This window comes from Patiria miniata, unplaced genomic scaffold (assembly GCF_015706575.1).
Source record: "Patiria miniata isolate m_02_andy unplaced genomic scaffold, ASM1570657v1 HiC_scaffold_6, whole genome shotgun sequence".
NCBI lineage: Eukaryota > Metazoa > Echinodermata > Asteroidea > Valvatida > Asterinidae > Patiria > Patiria miniata.
In genome coordinates this window covers 21,890,510-21,918,409 of record NW_024037073.1, presented here as the reverse complement: position 1 = coordinate 21,918,409, position 27,900 = coordinate 21,890,510, and the positions used below count along the sequence as shown (strand labels likewise).

At 40.7% G+C, this 27,900-nt stretch overlaps 1 protein-coding gene across 3 annotated transcripts; it reads right to left on the bottom strand.

Annotated features, from left to right (window-relative positions):
• Positions 1-52: 52 nt before the first annotated feature.
• Positions 53-27,676, bottom strand: LOC119742648 (kinesin-II 85 kDa subunit-like). Of its 3 annotated transcripts, none has more exons than XM_038218783.1 (16): positions 27,569-27,676; positions 26,921-27,118; positions 25,963-26,103; positions 22,875-23,010; positions 22,149-22,240; positions 14,063-14,213; positions 12,460-12,578; positions 11,347-11,451; positions 10,349-10,635; positions 9,282-9,482; positions 8,154-8,403; positions 7,192-7,454; positions 5,821-6,083; positions 4,869-5,123; positions 2,863-3,009; positions 53-1,041 (listed from the first exon to the last, which is right to left on the bottom strand). In XM_038218783.1, the coding sequence occupies exons 1-16, from the start codon at positions 27,659-27,661 to the stop codon at positions 902-904; spliced, it is 2,841 nt and encodes a 946-aa protein (XP_038074711.1). In that variant the 5' UTR covers positions 27,662-27,676; the 3' UTR covers positions 53-901. The 3 variants fall into 3 exon arrangements, with proteins under 3 accessions (XP_038074711.1, XP_038074712.1, XP_038074713.1); XM_038218784.1 differs by having other exon boundaries at positions 9,282-9,479; XM_038218785.1 differs by lacking the exon at positions 2,863-3,009.
• Between the last annotated feature and the right edge of the window lie 224 nt (positions 27,677-27,900).

Genomic DNA, 27,900 nt, shown 5'->3' with positions numbered 1-27,900 from the left:
AGAGACCTTTAAAAATGTTCTCTCAGTGACAATAACTTAGAAAATACAAAGGTAATTCTCACAGAATCCTAAACAGCAGCCTGAGGGTACTCAGCAAACTGTGTTCCTTTGCACAAAGCCTCTGGCTTTACATAGCTTGTGAGTATTTCACAAATAACCAAGACTTTTTTCATGGCCTACATTGTCATACATCTCCATGGGGGCTCGGTGCGCCAGTACCCCCTGAACAGTTAGAATTGGAGAGTGGGGGGCCCACTGGGACGGAGGGGCGAAAGACAGGCCGACGACGCCTGACATTCACATGAAGACATTCTGGCTTTGTGCACCATCCAGAAGAAAAATTAGATGCAAGTACTTTGAGCCATATTCGTGCGAACCAGTACGCGCCTACGCAGTGTGTCCTGCAAATAATGCTGGTGATAATTTGGTCATGTTCGGCGCCTCCAAGCTCCTGCCCCTGCTTGTCTTGCCCTTAAATGCTGCTGTCCAGTTCCACCTTTGGCAACGGCCTGCCACCTGGATGAGGCCTCGTGGTCATCCCTGGCTTAATTAGCTTCAGTAGGTTGCGGATGCTGTGCAGCTGTCACCAATCAAGTTCTTGCCCTTGACCGGGGAGGTTGGTGTCACTACGACCCGCTGATGGTCAAGTGCAGCAGTAGTATAGTGTAATGTTGGATTTGGAAGCCACCTGTTTGTCAAATCTTGCGGCACAAGACTCGGACACGGACTCTATCTAGTAAGCACATGAACCAGTATGTGCACCCATCATATCCTGCAATTAATGCTGGTGATAATATGGGATTTGGAAGCCAATTGTCCATCATGTGGCATGGCCAGGAACCGAGAACACAGGCCGGCCGACCTCGAACTCTGCATGATGCAAACATGAGCCCATCTGATGTTACCTCTTCTTCCCTTTGGTTGGTTTGGGAGGCTGAGCAGCGTTACCTTTGGACTTGTTGACATATTTCATGTACTGGATCTCACCGTCCAAGTCTAGCAGCTCTTGTCTCAGCTTCTCGTTGATTTCTTGGAGGGATTCTGATAGAACAGGAGAAAGAAAAACCAACCAAAAGAGTTGTAACCACTTCATCAAATTCAACAATTCATCAAACCCAACAATCCAAGTCAATCAATAGTCATCCAGTCTCAAGTCAAGTAACACGTTAGTCAAATAAACTGTGACAAAGGCATTCCTTAGTCATGGTTCATCCCCTGTTAATTGTGACCTACATGTAAATTAGGAATTTGAAAAATGATTGAATTGAAGTTCTGACTTGTTCACAACTCTGTCGACAGAAACTGGAAGGCATGGTGCCTTTTCAATTAAGAATACACCCTGTTTCCAATGGGACTCTTTAAGGAAAACCAGATGTTTCTATGACTGCAATACTGGTACATGTCCGAGAAGACATGTGTCAGTATACAAATATAACATGGTTTGAGGGTGGCCAGTCGATATTCGCTCCCCGAGGTATTGGAAGTTGACAAACTAGTTCCCGAGGCGAAGCCGAGGGAACTAGTTTGTCAACTTCCAATACCGAGGGGAGCGAATTTCGACTGTCCACCTGAAATAAACCATGTTATTTTTGTTTTACTATACCTCATACATATTCAGCGCCGATTTGTTTCAGCCAGGGTGGGCGTAGGAACCTCAAACAATATTTTTTTTGAAAAACTTGTCCAGTTCACCAAAAGAATGATATTGCTCAACTTCACTAGTTCAGTTCGTTTACCATACAGTGCAGCTGTAAATACAGTAGTTTGGGTACAACATTCTTTTGTACAGGAGGCATCTTTATTGTCCATAAATATTCTCTAGTTCGGCATCATTGAGCTCGGGAAAATAACGCGCAGTGAAACCTTAACCATCTCTTCGTGTGTAAGTTGGGCGATGTTCGCGCGTGCGTCCTACACCCGTGCGACAGTTCCACGATTGCTTTTTAAAGCGCATGCGTAGTAGACTGTCGCTACTACACATGCGTATTTGCCCTGTGCGTGAATCCTCACGCACGCGCATGGTAAACAGCAAAAATAACATCTGACACGTGATGGTGAATAGACCAGTGAGAGTCCAGCTCTCGATCATGAATATGTATGAGGTATAGTAATATCAGCTTCTACCAGGGTGATTGAGAAGGGAACACAAATGTTCAACATTTTTGAGATGGCAATAAAAGGTTGTGTACATCAGGTAGAAGCAAAAGCAGCACCCTATGGTTTGGCAACTGAACTGCCCAACCACAAACAAACGATAGGAGCAAATGTTAGGAAGCAGCTTCTTGGAGGGGTGCCCTAGGTAGTGAAGCCTATGGTACAGCGGCATCTCGATAAGTCAAACCTCAGGGGGAATTGGCTCAACTTTTTAACTGACAGAGTTTTGAGTTATCCAACGGATTTTCTATTCAACAACAATTGATGGGAATAAGTTTTTACTTTAGGTAAGATGGGTTTTTGAGTTAGAAGGGTTTTTGACTTCGAAGGGTTTTGAGTTAACAGGTTTTGACTTATCGAGATTTCACTGTATATGTCAACTACAATCCAACAAATAATGATGATAAAATGAGAATAGCATTATGAAAGAAGAGGGAGATTAATTGTGGAGTAACTCTTGGGGAAAAATAGGTCAAGCAGTGACAGTGATTGTTCCTCCTTGATGTTAGTACAAGAGGCAATGTGGGGCTGAGGAAAAATAAAGGGATGTGAGTACCAGTGCAGTTAAGGTTGTGTGCTAAGAGGCAGCTAGAGTACAGGTAATGACTTCAGTTCCAGGATACAAGTTGTCCTCAGTGGTGACAAAAGAGAAAGACTAAAGGACACTAGTAGCCGAAGTTTGGAAAGCCCTCTGTAAGTCAGGCCTACCTGGGTCAGGGGGTGGCTTGCTCAGGTCCCCTGACTTAGCCGCTAAGAGATCACTGGCTCCCTTGGGCTTGTACTTGACTGGGGGAGGGGTGGCAGCAGGGGTGTGGGGAATGCTGTCCAGGTTCTGCTCAGTGCTGGCAGGAGGCTCTGCAGTGAGTGGTGAGGGAGGGAAGGTTGGAAGGGTGAGGTGAGGTAATTAAGGCATTGAGGTCCATGCACAAGTACCCCCTCAACAGCAGGCAAGGGAGAGTTGGGGGAGACCACTGGGAGGGACTTTTTAACGCATTGCCAACGACGCCTGATGCTTAAACAAGACGCTATTGCATTGTGCACATTCAGGATAAAATCAGTCGTGTGTACTTCGCGCTATCTGGTTCGTTAGTAAAAACGTCATACACGCCCGTGCACCACTGATAACTAGTGCCCATTGGATAAACACTCAGGTTGCGTTAACTTCTATTCTACACCGTGTGAAGTACGCATGCATGAATTGAGATGACGTCACACTAATGAACCGGATAGGCGTGCGAACCATCAGTACTTTGGGGGGGGGGGGGATATTACCAAAAAAGGAACATTTTTTTCTATAAAGTTTTTGCTAGTATTTCATTGGTCAAAATATTTTATCAATTTTTTTTTATTTTTTGATACTGTGGACCTTTGGGGCAAGAAAGTGCTATAAAAAGGAAATTTGTTTAACGGGTGAGTGAGCATCAGTGTGCAGGCCTTCGCTGCGTTATAGGGAAGTTTTTTATTGCAAGGCAAAATAGGACCGAGTTATGGGGACTTTCTGCTGTCACCACAGCAGTTTTCGGGCCCCACAAATACCAAATGTATGTCCCCATAACTACGGAACAAGACTTTGTGAAAGGTTTAGTGTTGTGTAAGTGGGTAAAAAGTTAAATCTGATGCTAGGGTCTGAGGTTGACAGCAGTAAGTACTTGTTGACTTTTTTGCAATTAGTGAGCCAAAACAAAAATGCAGAAATTCTGTGGACCATATACATGAAGTACCCCCTCAACAGTGTAAATAAAATACAGTGCCAATACATTTGTACATGGTTATTACTATTATAAGCATTAATTTGTGTTGCATTCTTCATCTGAAGGGTTCTCATTTCAAAGCATCAGTGAAAAATTCACTGTTCAGGCTACATTAAGAGTAAAATAACTATGCCCCACCAGAATAATGATCATCCTGAAAAATATCTGCACAATGGTCTTTTGGTACAGGATGCACTTTTGATGATTATTTAAAACAGTAGATTATGTGCAGTCTTCATGCATGGGACATTTGGGGTCCAAGGGTGGATGACCGAAGGAAAGGGACAGGGCAAAGTCATGCAATGAGCCCTTGGAACAAAAGCAATTTTGTTAACTAAAAAGTAAGTCAAGTTAAGGCCTATTTACACATGTGTGATTTTGTCGTGATGACTTTGTCGCATGGAAATGTCGCAGATGTGCATGTCAACACAAACGCTATTATGTTGTGCAAATTTTTCTTCCAACTTTTACGACCAGTCAGTTCAGGCACAGGTTCCAGGTGAAAATATGTATGCAACGCTTTGCATCGCGCGATAACATTCACTTCGAATTTGATTCCAAAAAGAATCACGACCTTGTTGGTTAATGTAAACACGCTCGTTGATTTGTGCATAGTAGGGAGGTTTCGCAAGCGAACGGATACGCTTACACTTACGTTTAGCTATCCGTATCCGCTTTTTACTTACGCGTAGCGAGCGAGATATGCGTGTCGTCTGCACGTTTAGCGGATAGTGAGTGGCGTATGACGTCATACGTGCAGACGACACGCATATCTCGCTCGCTACACGTAAGTAAAAGACGGATACGGATAGCTAAACGTAAGTGTAAGCGTATCCGTTCGCTTGCGAAACCTCCCTATTTACAAAATTGTACGACATTGTCGGGCGACCAAGTCGCGAATGTGTACATAGGCCTTAAGCCTGAATTTGTTTTGAGGTCCCCAGTCTGGGGTTCCAGTCTTACCCGAGTTATCTTTCCGTTGTGTCTTGGGAGAGGGTTTGCCTCCCTCCTTCCCCTGCTGTAAGGCGTTCTTCTTGCTTCGGTTGCTGTAACCACTGATGACCTGGGAGGAGGCGGCGGTACCCTGGTGAGGAGGCTTATTCAGGGGTTTCCTGGGAGGGTTCTTGGGTTTGTTTGGCCGGTCCTGGATGGAGTGCAGGTTGGCGTGGTGATTGTTGGCCCAACGTGGGCTGGATGGGTCGTTCTTTGGTGCTGGATCTGAATGAAATTAATGAACACGATTCAATTAACTAATGCTTAAATAACACTTCAGGGTTTGCATGGTGGACATAATCAATGAAAGGTTTGCGATAACACCATGTGAATGATATCGCTTCGTAAGTTGTGTGGTTCTGAGAAGAACCAGTAGGTTTAACTTGACATTTCGAACACTGTGCTCTGTTGGTCATCAGGAGACAGCCGGACTATTGCTGGTGTAGTGGTTTAAGTAGTGGATGCTAAGTTCAGTGTACCGTGGATGCAGGAGATTCTAGAACAGGATGCTAAGTTCGGTGGAAAAATGCATAAAAAAAAACAATTTTTAAAAATGAACAAATAAAAATGCAGGTATTAGGGAAAAAAAAAAAATTAGTCAGTCTCTGGTCAGACCAAAATTCCGGAATTGATGCGGCGCTGCGGTTGTTTTTTTTCCCCAAGCTTGGGTTGTACAGACAAGGTGGGTACTATTTTGCTTTTTTTTGTGTCCTCATATACCTTGGTGCTCTCCATCATTTGCCTTGGTGCCCTCCACCATTTTGGAGTGGAGCTGCCCACGAAAATTTAAGGCGGTACGGCAATAGAGAGCGCTGTTGTAGCTACCACAGAAAATTCGGGGAAAAAAAACAACATTTCACGTGCATGATTAAAATCAACACGCGCGCTGACCAGAGACCGACTATTTTTTTTTTTGCCTTACCTCTGTTCACATCTTTTGAAGTTGACGGTATGGAAGGGATGTAGATGTCCACTTTTTGCTGAGGCCTGCCGTGATGAGTTGTCTCGCCATTCGCAGCTGGGTCTCTGCCGTTCCTAGCCGCCTGGGGGTCTGGCCTCAGGTTTGACAACCCCCTGGGGGAGGCTTCTTCAGGCAAGGAGTGCTGGGAGTTGAGGGAGGCTTGGCTGTGGTAGGCCTTGGGAGGCGGGAAGCTGTGGCTGGTGTCGGGGTTGCTGCCAGTGTCGCTAAAGAGATAATGAAGGGAACATTTCATTGAGTAAGTGAAAAAATTGCTTGTAAATTGATGTGCATTTCAAAGATGTACTGTCCATGCTCTTCAACAAATCTGATGTTTTAGTCCTTACAGCTTTTCAACAGGTGTGCCTTTTTTTTCATGGAAAAAAAATATTTGAATCTATTTTGGCATCTTCAATCTGCTGAAAAAAATATGAGTGTTATTTTGGGTTGCGTTTGTGCCCCAAAAGACCCCCTCCCCCTACAAGCCGACTAGTTCTTGGTTCTTATATATTTTCGGACCTTTCTACTGTGCGAGGACTGGATTTCCCAGGCCGCAAATAATTGAAATTTGTAAAGTAACTTTTCCATGACTCGACTTGCGCTGACTTTTTCGTTCTATAGCTTCATTTTTCAAAAGTAAAAAAACAAATTTGATAGAAAAATGGCAATTCGAAAGAGAAATCTATTCTTCGGGATGGAACAAAAAACTAGCACAGACAGTACTTCAAGAAAATCAGAAGAGAACTAGACAGTGGTAATGTAAATAATAATAATAATAATTTGGGAGGCTAATCATCCTTACTCGCAGCTGAGAGCCTGAATTGCAAAGGATCGCACCACAAGAGAGTGCAAGTCAAAACGTATCGACGGCCATTTTTGGAAGGGAGGGCTTTCAACAGAAACCTTGCTTTGCATTTCTCAAAAAGTATGACATCTTCTACGCTGAAATTTCAAGAATTTTTTTTTTTTTTAATAATTCAGATTTGTTGCAAAATTGTTCCTAATGAGTCAGCCAAAAATATATTTTTGTAAATAGGGTCCATTATCTTTAACCAGTTCACTCCATGAATATTTTGACAAGAACGGAACGAGGCGCGGGATTACTTTCACTCATATTTCAGCCCCTCGCTCCCTGCAAGCGGGTCGCTGACGGATGCTTCCTGCCTCACTACATGTGTGTTTATCCGTTATCTGATCCGAATACCGCCAATCCTTTACATGTATACATATTATCCGGCGTGAACTGGTTAAGTGTAATTTTCAAGCTACTTGTACAGTGGTAACCTGACAAATTTGAACCCTTTTTATAATGAGATACTTTCAAGGTACACTTACTTGTGCCTGTTGGATCCCCTCTGGGTGGGCGGGTAGGTATGCTGCGCCTTATTTGACCTGGAACCACTATCAAACCCATGACTGTCAGATGAGTTCAGACTACCAGGGAAGCTTTGATGCGTCGGTGGGGGCTGAGAGCGATGCTGGTGGGGAGGGGAGGGCTGCTGGTGGGGGATAGTAGGGGTGTTGTAGGGGTGGGACTTGGGGGCCCGGTAGCCGTTGGGGACCCCCCTCTTGCTGTCTACTGGGGGGAGTGGTCCCGTCTGCGGAAAGAAAGATTAGCTTGGGTTTATAGTGCATCAAAGATTGATTGACTGGGTTTCATTAAAATGTTGCATTTTCCTGGCAATATTACCATAAACACTTGGCTTTCAATCCACTTTTCAATTTATTCACTGATTACATAATTTTATTAAGATACTTTTAATGTAGAGAAAATAGAGTGTGATAAGTAGATTTTCGTGGTAGAATGGTACAATAAAGTGTGTGGGTACACCATGGGTACACCAATCGCTACTGTCAAGAAAGTTTTGATGAAAGTTTTGAAGTCTTACTGACGATTTTGGACAATGTGCTATGTCCATCTTCAGGAGATAACTGAAGAGAAAGCCCTTTGGTAACTGTTTAAAATATGTGAAGGACAAAAATTAATCAGTGTATAGTGCCCTGTTACTAAACTGAAGACCCTTCCTCAAAAATTGGCTTCAGCTCTTTTTTGAAACCTTTAACTAAACAAAGGCACCACTTTTGACATGAGACTTCATACTTCAATGTACGTGGCCAGAAGAAACCAAGAAAGTTACCAAGATCTAAGGCTTTTTATAGCTGGAACCCCAAAGCTTAAGTACTTCGACTAAACTTTCAAGGAGAACAAGAAGAAAACTGGTTGGCATGAGGAGAGGTACGTGTAAGCTAGCAGATTCTGGACATGAATTGGAAAGTCACTGATTTACATCTCTCACCTGGTCCTGATTGCCAGAGTGCCTGTCAATCCCACCGCTGCCACCACTGCCACTGCCAGCAGCTCTACTACCCTGCTGCCAGTCTGGAGACTGGAGTAATGAGCTACCCTGTGAGCCGGCTCTCTGTCCTCCTTGCTGGGAGGACGGGGTGCTGCTGGAGGAGTACTGAGACAGGCTTCGAGAATGCTGGTCTGAGGAGGAGACCCCGGAGACTGTCCGACTCATGGAGACAGGAGATGCTGCAAAGACTCTGGAAAGAAAAACATTGTACATCTTCCTTGATTCACCCAGATATTTGAAAAGTCATTGACCACTATCAAAATGGAGTAGGAAAAAATTTAGAGACAGGAATGTACTTTTAATAAGTACAAGTGTGCAGAGGGCCTAACTAGGCATCTTGTTTTGGTATTAAAGCTATAGTCCATCATTTGTAATTAGTGCATTTTGTTCGTTTGAAGCAACAAAAGTGTTCAAAATCTAATGAAGGATACTGAACAGTACTGTTTCAGCTCAGCTTCAGCTTCATATTCTGAGAAAAATAGCATTCTAGGATCTCAATTTAAAATCAAAAATTCCTAAATCATGTTTCGAATTGTTTTGAACTGCAGCTTTACGCGGTGTCGCGCACTGATCCGACGAATTATAGCAACCGCGCGCGCCTGTGCGTCGTTCCAATGCTTGTGCGCGCTGCGCCAAATAACAAAACGAACAACTAATTTAAATTTTCCTACGGTGCTTCTAAGAAGCACCGTTGGAAATGCCTTCTTTCGTTGATTTCTTCAAAATGAGAGCTTGCCAGAAAGGTTAATTTCACAGGGAGTTTAGTCCCCTTACTATCTTTCAACCAGTATGCTTTTCAACAATAATTACGCCAGTTACTTTTTTGGATAGCTGCAAATGATGGACTCAGGCTTTAAACCAGACTTGCAATTAAGTCATTACAAGGCAATCACAAATCATCAAGTCAAGTGAAAAGCCATTCAAATTGTTGCAAAAGGTATTCCTTTGTTACTGCAAATCTTTAATATCGTGGGAAGCCAAAACCCTGCTACAATTAACTCAAGTCTGAAACAATTTGGCAAGTTGGCTTCGTTTTTGATTAAAAAAAGCCCAAATTTAAATGCCAACCTTTCTAGCTGATCCAGCTTAGTGAGCAGCTTATCATTTTCTTTGGACAGGTGCTGGTGTTCGGACATGGCCCTCTCCCTGACGTTGCTCAAGTCTGAGTTCTCCGATCTTAGCTTCTCATTCTCCACCATGTACTCCTGCAGCATCTCGTACAGACTGCTGTCCACTGCAGACTTGGGCGTGAAGGTCGACAACATGCTACTGTGTGAAAAAAATAGCAAGACAAATCGAGTATAATGGACCTGTTAAAGGGAAAATACAACATTTGCAAACATCAAAAAATAAAACTACCAAATCATTTTGAAATACCTTGCTGGACTGTTAGTGAATGACAGTGTAAAGCATCCTGTAAAATCATGGCACCTGGTATACTGTCATTTTCAAGAAAAGTGGTATTTTTGTATCAATTTCCAACGCTGATCGGCCGATCAGCGTTGGAAAAAAACTGGCTTTTTTCAAATACTGGCCCCAATTGACCATCACACTTGTTTGCAATCGATTACAAACCTAGGAACGGGTACGAGCCAGCTAGACTGGTTCCCTGACCTTACAATTCCCCAATGTATGTAAACTGCTCTGTTTCTTCTTATATGGAGTCAGGGAACCAGACTACAGGAAAATGATTGTTTTTCTTGGTTTTTATAGCATTTTCGAACCCAAAACCTCAAAAAAGTCAGTGTAACTATATTTGCTATATATTTCCAACCCCCCAATTCCATCCATTTCTGAAAATTACAGCAAAAGCAAATGATGTATATTCCCTTTAACGTATAAATCTGGGTTACCAGTTGCTTGATGAAGTCCGTGGATTTTGGAAGCAAGTTCAAGTTGCAAAATAGCAAGCACCAGAATTGGATTTATTTGATATTTAATTGGCCCATTAAGTTTTGGATTTTTTCCAAGCGCATACGAGTGCAAAGGATATTGCACTCACGTGTTCAGTATTGGAGAGTCGAGTACACAAATTACCCACATGGAATATATGCACACACAAAATTTTTCACTGGCGAATTTCCTTGGCAAAAAAATACCTGCTTTACCCAAAGTGACCTACCCATCCAACCTACCTATTGGTATCTCGCCTCTTAGGTTCCCGTTTCTCCTCCTTTACCAACGACGTCTCAGACGTCCCTTTACTCCTATCAAAGTCGCCTGGTATGGGCGTCTTGTCTCCCGACAAGTTTTCCTCAGAGAAGCTTGAGATGGAGAGGCTGCCCTCCGTGTCGCGCCGCGTCATGGCAGGCTTGTTGCCGGCTGGCAGGGGGAATTCCAGCCGCTGCCTCAGGTAGATGTTCTCGTTGCGTAGGAGTTTGACCTCTCGTTTCAGACTCAGGATGAGTTTCTCTCTTGGGTCCTGTCGTGGCAGAGGAAGACATAATTCGATAATAATTAATATTTGTTACCATCAGTAACTCCTTTCTCTACGAATTATAAAAAGAAATATTAAGGCAAATGTATCTACTTTTGTACAATTGATACAAATTTCAACAAAAGCATTATGCAACTAGAGACGTCAAGATAAAAAATGGATCAATAAAAATGCTGATATACATTTAATTCAAACCTGTAGCGTCGGGTTTTTTTAGACCATATTTTATTCTGTAACTTTGAAGTTGCATTCCCCCTGCTTTTCAACAAATTCTATTTTTGTTTCTCTTTACAAATTTTCAGCTTGTATGTTTTATTCCAACCATAAAAACACTATTGATACCGATTCTTAAGAACAGAATTATTTTTTGGCTGAAACTCATTCGAAAGTAATTTCTATTCAATAAGTAAACGTCGGCCGGTCGATGTCTCAGATGTGTTGCTAGAAAAATAGTAATTTAGAAAAGGAATCTTTTTGGGGGGACGAAACTCAAAAATTGCACGAGAACACAACTTTTAAAATAACTTAAATATGCGGTTTTGTTTTACCCCCATTTATCTCACTTTACTGAAAGTTTGAGGAGTGTGTAACTTTGATTCCACATGAATGGTAAACCTTTATCTAATAAAATTAATTTCTGGATTCTTGTCTCGGAGGACAGACATCCACAAACGTGCAACATCTGCATTGACATACCATTCTGACAACAGGCTTGTTCTTGATTCTCTTGGCACGGTTTGCGTAGCGTAGCGTGCTCAATGATTCTGATACGCAGTACATTGAAGGTGTGATGCATGCAATCTGTAATGCAACCAAGAAATATAATTCAACAATGAGAGAATTGGACAATTCATGCACAGGCCATCTTTTTTCCAAAATTGGGGCCTACTCATTTTAAAACAAACAGGTTGATTCTTTTGTTTTTTAAACAAACTGGTCGATTATTTTGTTTTGCATAAGGAAACAGACAATTCAAATCCAAAATTGAAAACCAAGTGTATTTTACAGGGTGTGAATTTTGGTTAAATTCTGATTTATTTTCAACTTTTGATTGCCCGAAGGTACCCCATCGCTAGTGATGTGGACACGCTGGATAGATCCAGCAATAATTGGAAACATATTTCAATTTTAAAAGCTACACACAATATGAGCAATGGCCCTGTCTTTCTTGAAGTGTTCAACATAATATTATGTACACGCTTTTAAGATATATTTGTACTGCAAGGGAAGGGAAATTGGTTTTTGAAAGTCAATAAAGTCAGACAGTCCAAAGTACTGAACTGGAACAGTTTAAAGAGGTTGTGGAATGCTGAAAGTCGTTTTTTTTATATATTTTTGATTGTAGAGTAGACCCATATACCATAATGACAAAGTCCCATTCATTTGTAATGTGCGTTTATATGTTTATAAAACTGAAATTCATCGAGTAATTTGTTGGTTGGCGAGCGCATAATTGAAATCAACAGTCGTCAGGTTCTTTGTTAAATGAGAAAAATTGTGACGTAATAAACAGGACTCGTTTATACTACGCTGCATCGGGAGTCCTGTTTATTACGTCACGATTTACTATGTTTTGTTTGCTGCCCCCAACGACGACTTTTACACAAATTGCACGTTCGGGTCGAAACAGGACCTGAAAAACAGCTCCCAAAAGTACCTTTTGTACTCATTTCATGGCAGACACAATAGTCGTTTTTATTTCATCACACCTTAGGCTACAAATACCCAAAAAATGACGGAAATGTCTTCGAGCATTCCACAACCTCTTTAAGTCAATGCCTTTATCAATCATTGCTTCCTAGCACTTACCATGAGAGTGACACCACTGCCTCCTAAGCTGTCAGCAAGTAGCTTGGTGAGCTTGCTGTCCCTGTATGGTATATGCCCGGACCTCTTCCTGTTATCACTCAGAGCCGATATGCAGTTTCCTGGCATGGTTAAACAAAGTTGGTTTCATCAGTCAAGTTTTTATATTAGAAAACCGTGACGGTGACCCATACACTTTTAATGCTTCAAAACCCATATTTCTTCAAACCCATTACCCAAAACTCACTTCCTTAAACTCAGAGTCAAAACCTTCCATTCTCAAAAAAAAGTATCCTCCTAAACAAATGAGATTCCTAAAAGAATAAACCTGAGGCAGATTTGTCAGTTTGGTTGTCATAGATTGTAAATGTGTGAGCTTTGAAATTGAGATTATAATAAATACAAGTTCTCCCTAGGCCAAAAAACCTAAATTTATGGTGACCTGACCTACCTGGATTCTTTTGTGGCCAAATTACCAACCTCAAACTTTGTATTGCCACATTTGGTAAAAAAAAAGTAAAATAAAGTAGATTTTGAAAATAAAAAATCTTCCCTATGCACATGTCTTTGTGTTATTAGTTAATTGAACACTTTAGCAGGTTAATTGAAAAGGATACTATTCAAGAATCCTAAAGTAAACAAAGTAAGTAAATTACCGTCACGTGGCCGGTCTTAAACGGATGATAAAGACATGGCTAGCTGGTCTTAAACACCTTTCCAGTGTCACATAAAATGTGGACTCCTAAAAATCCAGTGCCTCTTATCGTTTTATTGGTTGAACGCTCACAGTCCTCACGTAGGCTTGCGCAACACTACCAGTGAGTCAAAATTTTATAGTTCTAAATTTAAAACGCAACGCCCCAGGTGCGTTCTGCGCGACATCGCACAGAACGTGCCACGCGCGCGTCACTCTCCATAAAAGGGTTGTTAACATCTTAATCGCCTGCTGAACACTCCACTATTTAGCTAGAGGGATGTTTCAAAAAGCATGACGTGAACTTGTTGAACAAAATCGGGATTTATTGACCGAAATATTATATTTTTTTGACCAAAAAGGTATTTATGAATGGGAATAAATATGTGCTCGGTCGGTATTAATCACTCTGTTTAAGACCGCTTAGAGTCTGGGTGCTGATAATTACCCTCGCCTCCGGCTCGGGTAATTATCAGCACCCAGACTCTAAGCGGTCTTAAACAGAGTGATTAAAACCTCTTGAGCACACATTTATTCCCTTATTAAAAAATTACAAATTCAACTTATTTTTCTGCCTACCCACTTGGAAAATTTTTAGGGTGTTACAATAGACACACTTCTTTCCGGCCTTTGAATACACAAGTCTTATTGTCACATGGTGCCCGTCACTGCAAACTTCTATTTAATGATGATCTTGTCAAGAGAGCACTAAGTGAGAACACCCCTTTTCTAAAATGGAAGTGCCAAACAGAAGTTTCAGCCAATGGCTGCTCCGCTAATTTCCTCTAATGCAGTTGAGGCAAATTCGAAGTCTGTGACTAGACTACATGTGTTTGGTACCAAGACTTTCACATGAAAAGTGAACATGGACTGGCGAGACTCAATGTACGCTCAAGTGGATGTTGGACTCACCTAGCGTTAACAAGCTCTTATTGATGTTAGTAGTCTCAGTGAGTAACTCTCCTGTGTTTCCTAGTTCCTTGACTTTCTCGCTGCCAGCCAGATCAACAAAGCTCAGCCGGCCGTGCTTGGTGATGTACAGGCTCTCCTCCTCTGGATCAGGCTGTTTATATCACAACAAAGAACATCGATCATTAAATAGTTGTATATACCCCAACTTTGTTACAATTTTGTTTTTCAAATCAAACTGCTAATTTTAGTATTGAATATGTTATGAGCTTTTGTGAGGGGCATTGTATTTTACGACAGGGAAGCTCCTCCCACCAACTGTGGTCTGTGCTCATCAACTACCATTTCTGTTCGCTCGTACCCCCCGCCCTGCAAACAGGGCGCTGGTAAGGGCTGATGATCGAGCTTCACAGAATCTTGTGAAGGAAGTACAGATTGACCTTCGTATGCAGCTAGCACGCGCTACGCATGATGGGCACCGGAAGCTAGTTTGTGTGACGCGTTCTACGTCACCGGTCACGCAAAATCTATCCAATGAGAGCTTAAATGACGTCAGCCCTGACCAGCGTCCTGTTTGCAGGGCGGGGGGGTACGAGCGAACCATTTCTGATGTGTTGAACTAAGTCAATCCTATCCGGCACTTCCTTAAACATAATCGTGTAACTTAGATCCTACAGTTATGCCAGTACTTAGACTTGTACGGCTACAGGGCATATGCCCACAGGCATGTAAATGCGAAGTAACAATTCAATTCAATTTATTTATTCGTCATGCCAGCATGAAATTTTCCTTCTCGCTTTGCACATAAAATTTCAAATACCTACAATACAGAAAATTAAATATATAAACATACAGTATACACGTTAAAACATTCAATGAAAAGGCAATAAATTAAATAATAAAATAATAAACGAGTTCCTCAAAAACACCGTAAAACCCTAAAAACACACACATGGACCATATTGAACAGGCTGCCTAGGGGACAAGGAAAGGTATGCTGGAGACAAAAAATAGGGATAAATAGCAAGGAGGAAAGAAAAAAAAAGAAAAAAGACTTGCACACACGAACACAAAGGGACAACGAGAAAGAAGGGGTTGATAATGGAAGGAACGATGAAGGGCACGAGTAACGAGGGGGTGGAAGTGAATGGATAGGGACAAAATATGAGATAAGAGGGAAGGGAAAATAAGGGGGGGGGAATGGCAAGGAAGGCAACTGGAAATGAAAATACTGTGTAATGACAGGCTTAAAACTATAATACATGTACATGTTCTTTAAAAACACATTATCTGCTAAAATCGTTATTGAAGCGAGAAACTGCATTTGGTACAAAGGACAGGCGGTGACGGTTTGTCTTGGATTTGAGTTGTCGTAGTCTGCCGGACTTGTTAAAAACTAACAAAGTATGCAGCGGATGGGTATTGTCAAGCAGTATTGCTTTTAGTTTTGCCGGCACAGCTGACTCGTAGATAGATCTCACGTCTCGGACAGTATTACCAATGATTTTACTGGCTGATTTGGTGATCCTATTAAGCTTATTCAAATTATCTACTGTCAGACCGTTTACCCATGCAATACAACAAAACATGATCACAGACTGGATGACACTTTGATAAAACATAGTGATTATCTCCCAGTCGATATTAAATACCCTCAATTTCCTCAGAAAATAAATTCGCTGATTAGCCTTAGAACATAATTTTTGAGTGTTGACATTCCAATTCAAGTGATCATCAATATACGTTCCCAGGTACTTATGCTCGGTGACAATTTCACATCATAACCAAAAAAGAAGAGGAAATTCCAAGCTTTACAAGTATTTATACAGTATTTGTCAATTTTCAACAGCATAAGTGTGAAGTGAAAATAAAAAAGTGTGAAGTGAAAATAAAAATCAGCTGATCCGAGGAAAAGTTGCATGCCCAAAAACCAAGAAATGAAGTTCCAAATTAATCAAAAGGTTTTTAAGCACAGAACTGACTTCAAACATTATTCTTTTCACATAGGTCATAAAAAGTCTTAACAAATAAGTGAACAAGTTCTTAAATACATGCACATCACATCTCATTTTGTATAATGTCCTAAGGTCAGGCTTTCAAGCAGACCCAGGGGAAAAAGTAGCAGAACAGTAGCATCAAAAGTAAATTTAAAAAAACTTTTAAAAAGGACAAAAGTAGGACTTTGAAGGACAAAATCAAGATAACAGTAGGACTTTTGCAGGCTTTCAGGAGTAGTTTTCGTTGAATACTCACTCAACCACAGAGCATCCTTGCTCTATGCCTCAACTAAGTACAGTTGCAGTACTCCTGCACCCAAGCCCTTCAATGTGTGATTTACATATGACAGTGTGTAACGCTGTCATGAAAAATATTCAATGAGATTGGATTTTTTGGAGTAGGAAAAAAATAGCAATTTCAAGAAAAAAATAGGAAAAGTAGGAGCAACAACCAAAAAAAAGAAAAAAAGTAGGGACCGTAGGAATACTTGAAAGCGTGTAGGATATCATGTTTACCACCGGTAGTGCTTATGAGATGATTGTAGTATCGGCCACCCAGTGATTTCAACACCTCTGGCACTCTGAGAAAAATTCACACCAACCTTTTGCCCACACCATACAGGTATTTATGTGTGAAGTCACAATGCATGACTGTTTGCATCAATCAGCGCCCGCTAACCAGATATTCCAACAATAAATGCCATAAAGTGCCTGGTACGTGATGCGTGACAACTTCACATTATGTCCTGGGTATTCTATTATATACCGGCACAAAATTGCCACAGGCTGCATGGACTCAACTGCGACACAAATAATGTTAGTTTGTTCCTCAAAAAAAGAATGGCCTGTAGCTGTTTGCCTAAACTAATTAACAGTTTGCCACGAACACCTCCAATGTAGAGGTCTTTAACATGTTATTCAGTCAGTTTGAATACAGACAGGAAAAAAGAATTACAAAATATCACTTCACACAGTTTGTCGTTTTTACCAAAAAAAATTATAAAAGTACCTGTACATAGTTAGGCAAGCACGATGAGCTATGGGTATTTGAGACAATATACAAATATTGAATGCTTCGAGTGGTGTAGTAAAACTAGCCTCCCAAGGTGATCCATGGACATTCTATTTTCCCGAGGCAAAGCCGAGGGAAAATAGAATGCTCCATGGATCACCGAGGGAGGCTAGTTTTACTTCACCACGAGACATAGCATTCAATATTTGTTTTATAACACTTTACCCACAGATTCTGCTTGGTTTTAATATTTTAAATTTATTTACATCTGAACACAGTTGAAATAAATTTCAATTTTAATACAAAATTAGTGGAAAATGTATTTCTCTCTTCCAAACTACCCCTTCGTGAAATGTTTGAACCCAACTCTGTGGCGCGCTCTCTTTGGAACAAAACGCGCTGCGTGCAACGCGCACTCCAGCATGCATCATGCACACAAATACCCCGCCGTGGAAATAGTACTTTGGTTGCTAATGGTACAGTACTTTGGTTGCTATGGGCATAGTACTTTTGGCTGTGCACAGAAAGATAGCAAAATTAGAAAGTAACATGTGACTCGCTCTCGGCCAACCAAGACACAGAATCTGTGGGTGAGGTGTTATAAAACCTGCTATGCCAACAACACAAATACTATGCCCTTAGGGTAGCAAACGGTGATTTGACTAGCTTCTTTTTTCCTATTCAACTTTTCCAAGTCAAATGGTTTCTACGGACTTGCATGTACCGGTAGAAACAGTAGATGTCTAGGGTGCGTTCAGACGGAGGCGCGCAAATTGACACCAATGCAATTGCCCTCGGACGTTTTAGATAAGAAGTTCAATCAGAAATATGTTCAGACAGGAAAGTTACGCCGGTGCGCGTGGTGCACCAGATGGAAAGTAGCTCCAGTTACCCCACCGAGGTAACGCAATGCCAAGCACATTTCCCAACCTTCTGGTTATAAAAGTGCGGTTGCGGGAAATAAACTACATGTATATGCCCAACTGCCAGTGTTGTAGTACTCGTACTCAAGTACTAAACGAGTACTTTTTCTGGGAGTACTCGTACTTGTACTCGAATGTCAAAGTACTCGTACTCAAAATGACGTTACTCGTACCTGGGCAGCGAAGTACTCGTACTCGAATAGCAGTATTCGAAAAAAAAAATGTTATAGCTTGACTTACCACGGCCTTATTTCATTATCGATACTTTCAGTTGTAAATGGTTGATTCAAAATTTCCTGATTTTTCTCTGTGCACGTCCGTACAAACGCATTGAACAGCTAGCAGTGAGTGGGTCTGTATATCGGTCTGACTGGGCCTGGGCCAATTACGCACAATGAATCATTTGCGGTATGGCCGTATTCGGAAATAGAAGTACTCATACTCGTACTCGGTAACCTAAGTACTCAGAAAAAAGTACTCAACTACAACACTGAGACCCAACTAGCAGAGCGCTGTTGCACCACAGCCCGCTGTATATGATTTCTTGCGTATTTCTCACGTTTTTTGCTTGCCTGATTTTGAATTTGTAAAGCATGCATGTTCTCTCAAACTGGTGAAAAATGGCAGTGTGATTCCAAGATGTTTGTACGTACCGGTACCCATGATGGCAATGAATTGTTTTGTGTACAAGCAGGCATACATCACAAACCATGTTGCACGTGGGACCTGTTACACAACAGGTGACTACGGATTAATGCGAGTATTACCACAGGAAGTAGCAGCTAGGTCAGTAATTGCGTTCCACTCTAATGGTACTTCATGGCTCATCGCCGCAGGGGGAGATCGTTATTTCTTGCGCAACTTGCGCAAACCTACCATTAATATAGAGTCCAAGAACTTACCCCTCCATGGCTGGATTAGAGCATTCCAAAAGAGTGTTTTAACTTCTAAGCATTTTTGAATTAAGTACTTATATATGCCTCGTCTTAACATGTACAATTGTACCCTATGAATTGTTGTGTGGCCCACTCGAAAGAGGAAGTGAAAGACAATGTCATATGTGCGAAATGTGTCCCTGCATGCATGGCAAAGAGAATATGCTTAATTTTCAACTCACTTTGTGCATCCAAATTAAGGTATGTACTGTATATTACTAGCGTCTGTGCGAGGGGAATGCACTAGACCAGGTACCACAGCAGAAATTTGGTTCAAAAGGCTTCATTTATAATTGCTACATTCACATGTTTAAAACTGAGGGTGCTGTCATGCAAAAAGCCCACAAATAGCCCTATATTGAAATTGTTTCCTTTCTCTTAAAATAATATTAATCAACTAAACAATGAACTTTATTAAATACATCTATCTTTTGGGTGTATTATGATCAACAAAATCAGATATGACCAAAATAAGTACCTACATGTATCCTCATACATATCATCACAATCTGATTTCCTAAATAGCCAATATCCACCAAGCAAAAGCTCAGTCAAGTACACACACCATATACAACACATGCACATGCATGCCTAAACAGTACGCATAAACGCGACACACAAAAACGACATATCTACATTTATCCATTAATCCCAAAAAATGGGATTCCCAATCCACCAAGCATCCAACAATTTGAGCACCATTCACTGTCAGTGTTACACGGTACCACTAGGCCATGCCCGCAACCTCACCTAAGATAAAATACCAGAACAAAATAGCACTCTCCACCTATCGCGGTAACAGTTCTTCCTTCATTGTCACAACGTCAACTTGAGGTATAGCCGCTCCATGGAAATGAACAAAAGGGTTGTTAGATTTCAAGTCCGTGTACACTGTTTCAACTCGCAATGTCAAGCACACAGCTCTGGTCGTCCCGTGTTGACAATTCTCCCATGTGTACTTTGCGCGAGTAAACACCGGGTCCCGGCAATGCGCACGACGAGGAGAGGTCGCGCTCGACGCCGCTTGCCTTGAGCATATTGGAAGGAGAGATGAACAAATGGACGTTTATATAGGGGACCAAATGCGTAGGTCGATTCATGATCAGTTTGGAGTACAGGCCAATTAAGTTTGCAATTGACATATAATTATGTTCATTTTGATTTCGACTGGCATTGCTTTTAGAAGGAATTTTACGTTGTAAGAAGGAATTTAAGTTGTAAGATCAACTTTTGGGGGGGGAAAAATTCAAAGGGTAAAAACTGGCGAACTGTTGAAAAATACTTTATTGAAAAATAAACTAGCTAGGCTGTCCATTTTCAAATAATTTAGCATTCGATTATTCGAAACTGCGTTTTATTGAATATTCAAATATTCAAAACTCGGCAGTCAAGTTTACACATGCCAGCTGCAACTGCATGCCGCACCTGTCAAAAGTTGCATGCACAGCGCGGCGGTTGCAATTTGCAAACAGCGATCGATGTCATGGGCTGCAGGAGTGTTTTGCACTATTTTATAATTGTCAATGGCTTTAAAGGGAATATACAACATTTGCAAACATCGACAAATAAAACTACCAACTACTAGGATGTTGGTTAATGACAGTCTAAAGCATCCTGTAAAATTATGGCACTTGGTGTGAAGTCATTTTCAAGAAAATGGTATTTTTGTATGAATTTCCAACGGTGGTCGGCCGACCACCGTTGGAAAAACCTAACTATTTTTCAACTACTGCTCCAAATTTACCATTTTGTTCAGTCAAAATTTTGTTTGCTATTGGTTACATGTTCATGAACGGGTGCAGGCCAGCTAGACTGGCTCCCTGACCTAACAATTTTCCGGCATCTATAAATTGATCCATTTCATCTTTAGTGGAGTCGGGGAACCAGACTACTTGAACGTTTTTGTTTTTCTTGGCTTTTCCAGCATTTTCGAACACAAAACTTCAAACATGTCAGTGTAACAATATTTGATCTATTATACTAACCCCTCAAATAGTTCATTTTTAAAAAATAACAGCAAAAGCCAATGATGTACATTCCCTTTAAAGATGGGAACAATGAACCATCGTCAACAAAAGTTACTGTGAACAAAAAATGGCATCTGACGATAAAGAGCAGCAACTTTATGTTTAAAATAACATCACAGTCTTTGTACACATGCATAGGTTTTTAACTTTTGAATATTCGAACCAACAAAAAGTTCTTTAAATGTTTGGTTGATGATCGAATATTTGAATATTCAGTATATATGCGGCACAGCCCTAAAAACAAACTGCAATTTTAAAACGATAAGAATATACTTATTTGGATGGTCGAAAAATGACATCTACAAGGACCTTCTTTATGGTTAGGTTATGTGTATTAGAATATATATCTAGGATTTTCTGGAATGGAATATTTTTCATTGTCTTCTCTCAACTTGTTTCTCCAGGCTTGCAAGCTAAAGTTCAATGGGTGCTCAAGTTTTGAGGAATCCTTGGTTTCCTTACCAGAAAGAACTAATAATCATGTTTATGTACATGAGTCATGCAGTAAATACCACATTTTACTAAAAATAAAATGTGATATTACAACTATTTCCCCTTTCTGATTATAAAATCCAGAGTAAAAAAAAACCCTGATAACCAAGTTCATGTGAAATAGAAGTCCATAAAGTTTATGGATTAATTTACTCTTTCGAAATCTTGGCTCAACTGCATAAATTGTTTTTATGACATGCAACAAGGGACATAAATATTCTTTTGACACTATCCGAGTATACTCACAGCCAGAGTAATTGCGTCAAAAGTTTGCAGAGGCCAGTCAAAGTTCTCTTCCGTTGTCAAATATTATTGCCAATGACAAAGCCCCCCCCCCCCAGCATAATGCACTGTACACTGTTGCCATGCCACGACAATGCTATCAGTGCACTTACACGGAAAGACACGATAAGCCAGCAGGTACAATGAGGTCTGATTGTATCATTTAAAATATATTTGGTGGTATTACTGAATCAAAATATAATCTTACACATGTACTTAGCACTGGGGAAGTGGCCAATTTTACACATGAAACAACTGGCTTTAGGTTATATTTTGTCAAAGTTCACATAAAAAAAAATACTTGGGCTCACTACTTTTGGCCAAAAAAAAAATCTTCGGTTTCTGGTATGGAGCTTGCCCCAAAAAGTAGTGCGGCGACGCGGCTTTTTTTTTTCTGTTTTATTCTGTTCTTCAAACTTACCATCTCGCTATCAATCTGTAAAGACACAATGGTGTGGCTTCTACTGGAATATTCATTGATGTTATTGGTTGCTATCTGTCTCTGCCCCATGCCTGAAAAGAAATTGAGGATGAGCTGATGAAAGCGTAGACCACACACAAAAGTGACACAAGCATTTGAAACCACTAATCACACAACAATATTGAAACCACTCAAATATACACATTTCAAATAGCACACAACAGGTGTTAGAAATGTGCTTATATGGTAAGAACAAATTCAATATATAGTCATTATTTTTGTTTGACTATGTTTCAAATGAGAAGCTGCACTGGTACTGCACACAAAAGTGTGCAGGGGAGTCAGGTTGGCGTAGCGGTACTTTCCTCGCCTTCCACTGCTGTGACCCGGGTTTGAATCCCGCCTGGGCCAATATGTGGATTGGGTTTTCAGTCCCTGCCTGATTCCGTGGGTTTTCCTCAGAATATTCATCTGGGCTTTTCCTCCCACCTCTAAAACTGTAATTTCTTCTCATTGTCTTCTCTCTACAGGTTTCTTCAGGCTTTCGGGCTACAGTGCCTAGGGCACTTTTGAGGGATCCTTGGTTTCATAACCAGAAAGAAATCAAATAAAATAAATAAAACTAGCTTTCCAAATTCGTGGACATTTATAGGGATTTATGCAAAACATGCAATTTCTATATGAAAATATAAAGAAGTTGCATCGTTGATATCTGATATCTCTCACCTTCTTCCAAAACAGCTAACAAATCGTCCAGCGTTTCACAGTCCACAACAAACAGGTTCTCCACGTAGAAGCCTTTGTCCTTGGACCACCTGACAGGCAGCGACTCTCTGCCTGATGGGTTCAGCAAATCCTTCACCTGAAGAAATAGAAAGACAACGCATGAGCTCAAGATGATTCAAGTTTCATCACAACAAAAATCGATTATATTTTTAAATGGGTATTTATCTAGCAATACCAAAGTCATTCTTTTTTTAATCACTCATCAGACGAAGTCACCCCACATTAATATTTTGGGATTAAAGGGAATGTACAACATTTGCTTTTGCTACAATTTTTAGAAATAAATGGATTTGGAGGATTAGTATGTTATAGCAAATATTGTTAAACTGACTTGTTTCACGTTTTGGGCTTGTATGTATATATGCTGGAAAAACCAATAAACCAATCATGTTCTTGTAGTCTGGTTCCCAGACCCCACTTAAGATTAAACGGAGAAATGTAAAGACTTCGGGGAATTGTAAGGTCAAAGAAGCACTCTAGCAGGCTTGTACCCCCTTCACAGGTGTGTAATCAATTGCAAAGAGTGCGGAATAACTAAGTGAAAAGTTAGGAGCAGTTTTGGAAAAAAGCCAGTTTTTTTTCCAACGCTGGTTGACCGACCAGCGTCGGAAAAATACAGTTTTTCTAGAAAATGTCAGCACACCAGGAGCCACGATTTTACAGGATGCTTTAGACTGTCAATCCCTAACAATTCAGTAAGGTATTTCGTGATTATTTGATCATTTCGTTTTTTGATGTTTGCAAATGTTGTATCTTCCCTTTAAACATGTGCTTGGCAGGTTTTAAACGAGGATGTTTAAACCCAGCTGGGAGCCTGGACGCAGATAGTGGTCCGAGCCGAAGGGAGTGTCATTATCCGCATCCAGGCCCCTAGCCGGTTTTAAACGTACTTGTTTAATACCAGCCAAGCACAAATTTACTCCCATTCATACATACTTTTCGGTCAAAAAGTCAAACAAAATCAAATTTGTTATAAAGCATGGACAAATTTATTTTTAACTTGGGAATTCTTTTTTTTTAAGCATAAACTATCACACAGCTATAAATTATTATGACAGTTTGGCAAGAGCCCAAGAATGTGGAGGGTGGGTAGAGGGCAAAGGGCAAGATACACAGCCAAATGGACACAAATTTAGACAGGGAATTTCCCTGCCAAAGACTGTATTGATCAATTAAAAACAAACAGCACCTTGTATATTATTAAAAGTGTCAAAATGTTGAAAGATTGATTTTCAAGCTCTTGCAACTGGTATCAGCTCACTTACACCAGCCTTATAAGCGATTGTTATTATGTCACTGAGTTGGCTACACACAACAACAAAAATGAAGAGTTAAAGGGAATGTACAACATTTGCTTTTGCTGCAATTTTCAGAAATCAATGGATTTGGAGCGTTAGTATGTTATAGCAAATATTGTCGAAATGACTTGTTTCACGTTTTGGGCTTCTAGATGCTGGAAAAAAACATGAAAACCAATCATGTTCTTGTAGTCTGGTTCCCTGACCCCACTTTAGATGAAACGGAGCAATCATGACTTTGGGAAATTGTAATGTCAGAGAATCAGTCTAGCAGGCTTGTACCCCTTCACAGGTGTGTAATCAATTGCAAAGAAAACGTGGAATAACTTATTATGAAAAATTAGGGGCAGTTTTTGAAAAAAAGCCAGTTTTTGGAAAGATACCATTTTTCTTGAAAATGACAGCACACCAGGAGCCACAATTTTACAGGATGCTTTAGACTGTCATTCCCTAACAATCTAGTGAGGTAATTCGTGATTATTTGATCATTTCGTTTTGTGATGTTTGCAAATGTTGTATCTTCCCTTTAAAAAGAAAAAAGGAATTGTTTCCTAATCAAATAAAATGGTTGGAGGTTTCTTTAAAAAAAAAATTCAGCCAGAACTGCAACACATCCCATGCCTTCTAACTTTGTGGGAACAGGGATGTAGTTGAGTCCCATCACAAGTCCAGTCACAAGTAAATCACAAGTCTGTTCACAACTCCAGTCGCACAAGTGACGGTGGATTAACAGTAACAAAGGAATGCCTTGGTGAAAGCTCATTTGAATAGCTTGTCAGTTGAATTGGGACTGGAGGACTTGTGATGGACTTGCAGGGACTTTCAGGACTTGAAATGGACTCAACTTCATCCCTGTGGGATATATTATTTTTCTCTTTTCTAAGCTAAGCCAAGGATCAGCTGAAAGTTTATATCAATGCAAATTTAGGAAACCATTCATTTAAAGGGAAAATACAACATTTGCAAACATCAAAAAATAAAACTACCAAATCATTTTGAAATACCTTGCTGGACTGTTAGTGAATGACTGTGTAAAGCATCCTGTAAAATCATGGCACCTGGTATACTATCATTTTCAAGAAAAATGGTATTTTTGTATCAAATTCCAACGCTGATCGGCCGATCAGCGTTGGAAAAAACTGGCTTTTTTTTCAAATACTGGCCCCAGTTGACCATCGCACTTGTTTGCAATCGATTACACACCTATGAACGGGTACAAGCCAGCTAGACTGGTTCCCTGACCTTACAATTCCCCAATATATGTAAACTGCTCTGTTTCTTCTTAAATGGAGTCAGGGAACCAGACTACAGCAAAATGATTGTTTTTCTTGGTTTTTATAGCATTTTCGAACCCAAAACCTCAAAAAAGTCAGTGTAACTATATTTGCTATATATTTCCAACCCCCCAATTCCATCCATTTCTGAAAATTACAGCAAAAGCAAATGATGTATATTCCCTTTAAGCTTGTATAACTTTGCTGGAACAACAATAGACCATTATCGTGTTGTGGCATCTTCATTTTTTCCCATTCAAATCAACATAACCAAAGCGAGGCTGGAAGGGAAAAACAATCTGGTTCCTTTTTGCAAAAACAAAACATCACTCAACACTGTTACTGGATACAGGGAACATGACTGAAATGGTGGCAGCATGATAAAGGTCTATAGTTCAAGTTCATAATGTCAGCACATTAAGAGGGGAGATAGTCTCCATTAAATCTCTGACAAACCTGCTCGTTGTATATCTCCAAGTAGGAGGCACTGAGGGTGAAGGTGATGTTGGGGCCGGACTTTTGACCCAGGACGTCAAAGAGATGACTGAAGGAACGCTGGATCAGACCGTATTTGTCCCGCGGAGGCATAAGGGAGTCCTGTGGATTAACACAGGGGAGAAAATGAAAAAGAAAAAAGTGTTTTAATAATTTGTCTTGCCCTATTAGGAAACTAACCTACAGAACACCGATAAAACACCGCTGCGTTCTGCACCACATCGCGCAGTACGCACTGCACATGTGCAGTACGCACTGCACATGTGCGAAGTTCAATAAAATGAGATTTTTAGCACTACGAGCGGTTCAGTTATCTTGTGAAAAACCCAAATTAAACCAAACTTAACCGAAAAAAAAAAACAGTTCGGACATTCACGTAGTGCAATATTATGGCAAAGTTACTGTGCCCGGTACGACCAACGTCAACCAGCGGCGCAGATGTGCATGTGGTTTGTGTTCTATCACGCACAGTCTATAACGCGTATAGGCCCATGAGTCTTCAACGTACCGTACGGTACGATTCGTAACTGAGAGACAACCATGTTCATGCGACAGTGGAAAGTTCAGATACAAAAAGCAGACACAGTTGCCCAAGTCAGATAGTTGGGGTTGTATTTCGATTTTCGAGTCGGGTCGGTTCGGGTCAGTTTGTTGTCTGAATTTTTGTCGTGTTGGGTTGGGTCAAATCAGGGAGTTATGATCAGTTTCTGTTTGGATTCGGTTTATAGTGTTTCAGGTCCGTTTGGTGCGGTCCACTCGACCTGATGGACAGCATTAGTGCAAACGTCTTCACCACTCCACAACTGATTTTGTTCAGTTCAGCTAGCTAGCTCCAGTCATCAGTATGGCAGTCTATTATCATGATCATAATCATTATAGCCCTTGTCAAAAATTGACACAGGGTGAGTTTGATGCTCACCTGACTGATTGGTCCTGTTATCGTGTAGGTCTTGCCCGATCCCGTCTGTCCGTAGGCAAACGTGGTGCATGAGTAGCCGTCCACTGCCATCTCAATCATCTGCATGATGCCACATTTCTCCAACACCTCCCTCTGCGTCGTGTTGTGGTCAAAGACGGTGTTGAAGGTGAAGGTCTTGCTCTTCTCAGCATTGCCCAACTACATGAGGAAAAGTTCAGTCAGTTCAATGGTTCAATTCATAATTAACTTCTGTACATGCATTTTCGTTATTGTCTACTGAGCCATCATGTACTCCACAGTTTAATTTTCACAACTGAATATGAATTGCAATATAAGGCTGTGCATTTTTAATATTCAATATTTCCAACATGGAATAGATCAAATTTTTTAATACTTGATTTCGAAGTTAAACACACTCCAGCCAAAAGTGGCAGCCGATTGAGATTTGCGTGCACCTGCTGTTGTCAAAAATTGATGAATTGCCAAATTTTGGAATGGCTGATGTTTGACCAATTTTCAAAATATTTGGAGCCAATATTTCTCATGGAAGCTCACAAACCATGTAAAAGAGTAGTATTCAGCAATAGTGTGACATTTGATAAACAGAAAAAAACAGTCATTGTCTCTTCAAGTTTCTAATAAACTCACCGTGATTGAGGAGGAATTATGCTGGATTTTAACACAGTCTTTGTCCCCTCGCTTTTTCTCGGCCTCACTGAGCGGTCGTACCCTGAAATTCATGTAAGCAATTAGAATGTTATAAAATGTGCACAGAAATGGCACAATTTACTGGTAATTGCTAGCAAAACTGACAAACTTGGTGTGGAAATTTAGGGGGAGTATTGCCAGAAATGTCCGAGGTTCAACTGCAAGAGGGCAAAGCTTGAATGCTTTCTTCTAAATGACAAAATCTGGAGGAGGGGCCAGACCTACATGTGTATATGTATGTAAGGTAGATAAAGTTGTAGCAACCTCATGCG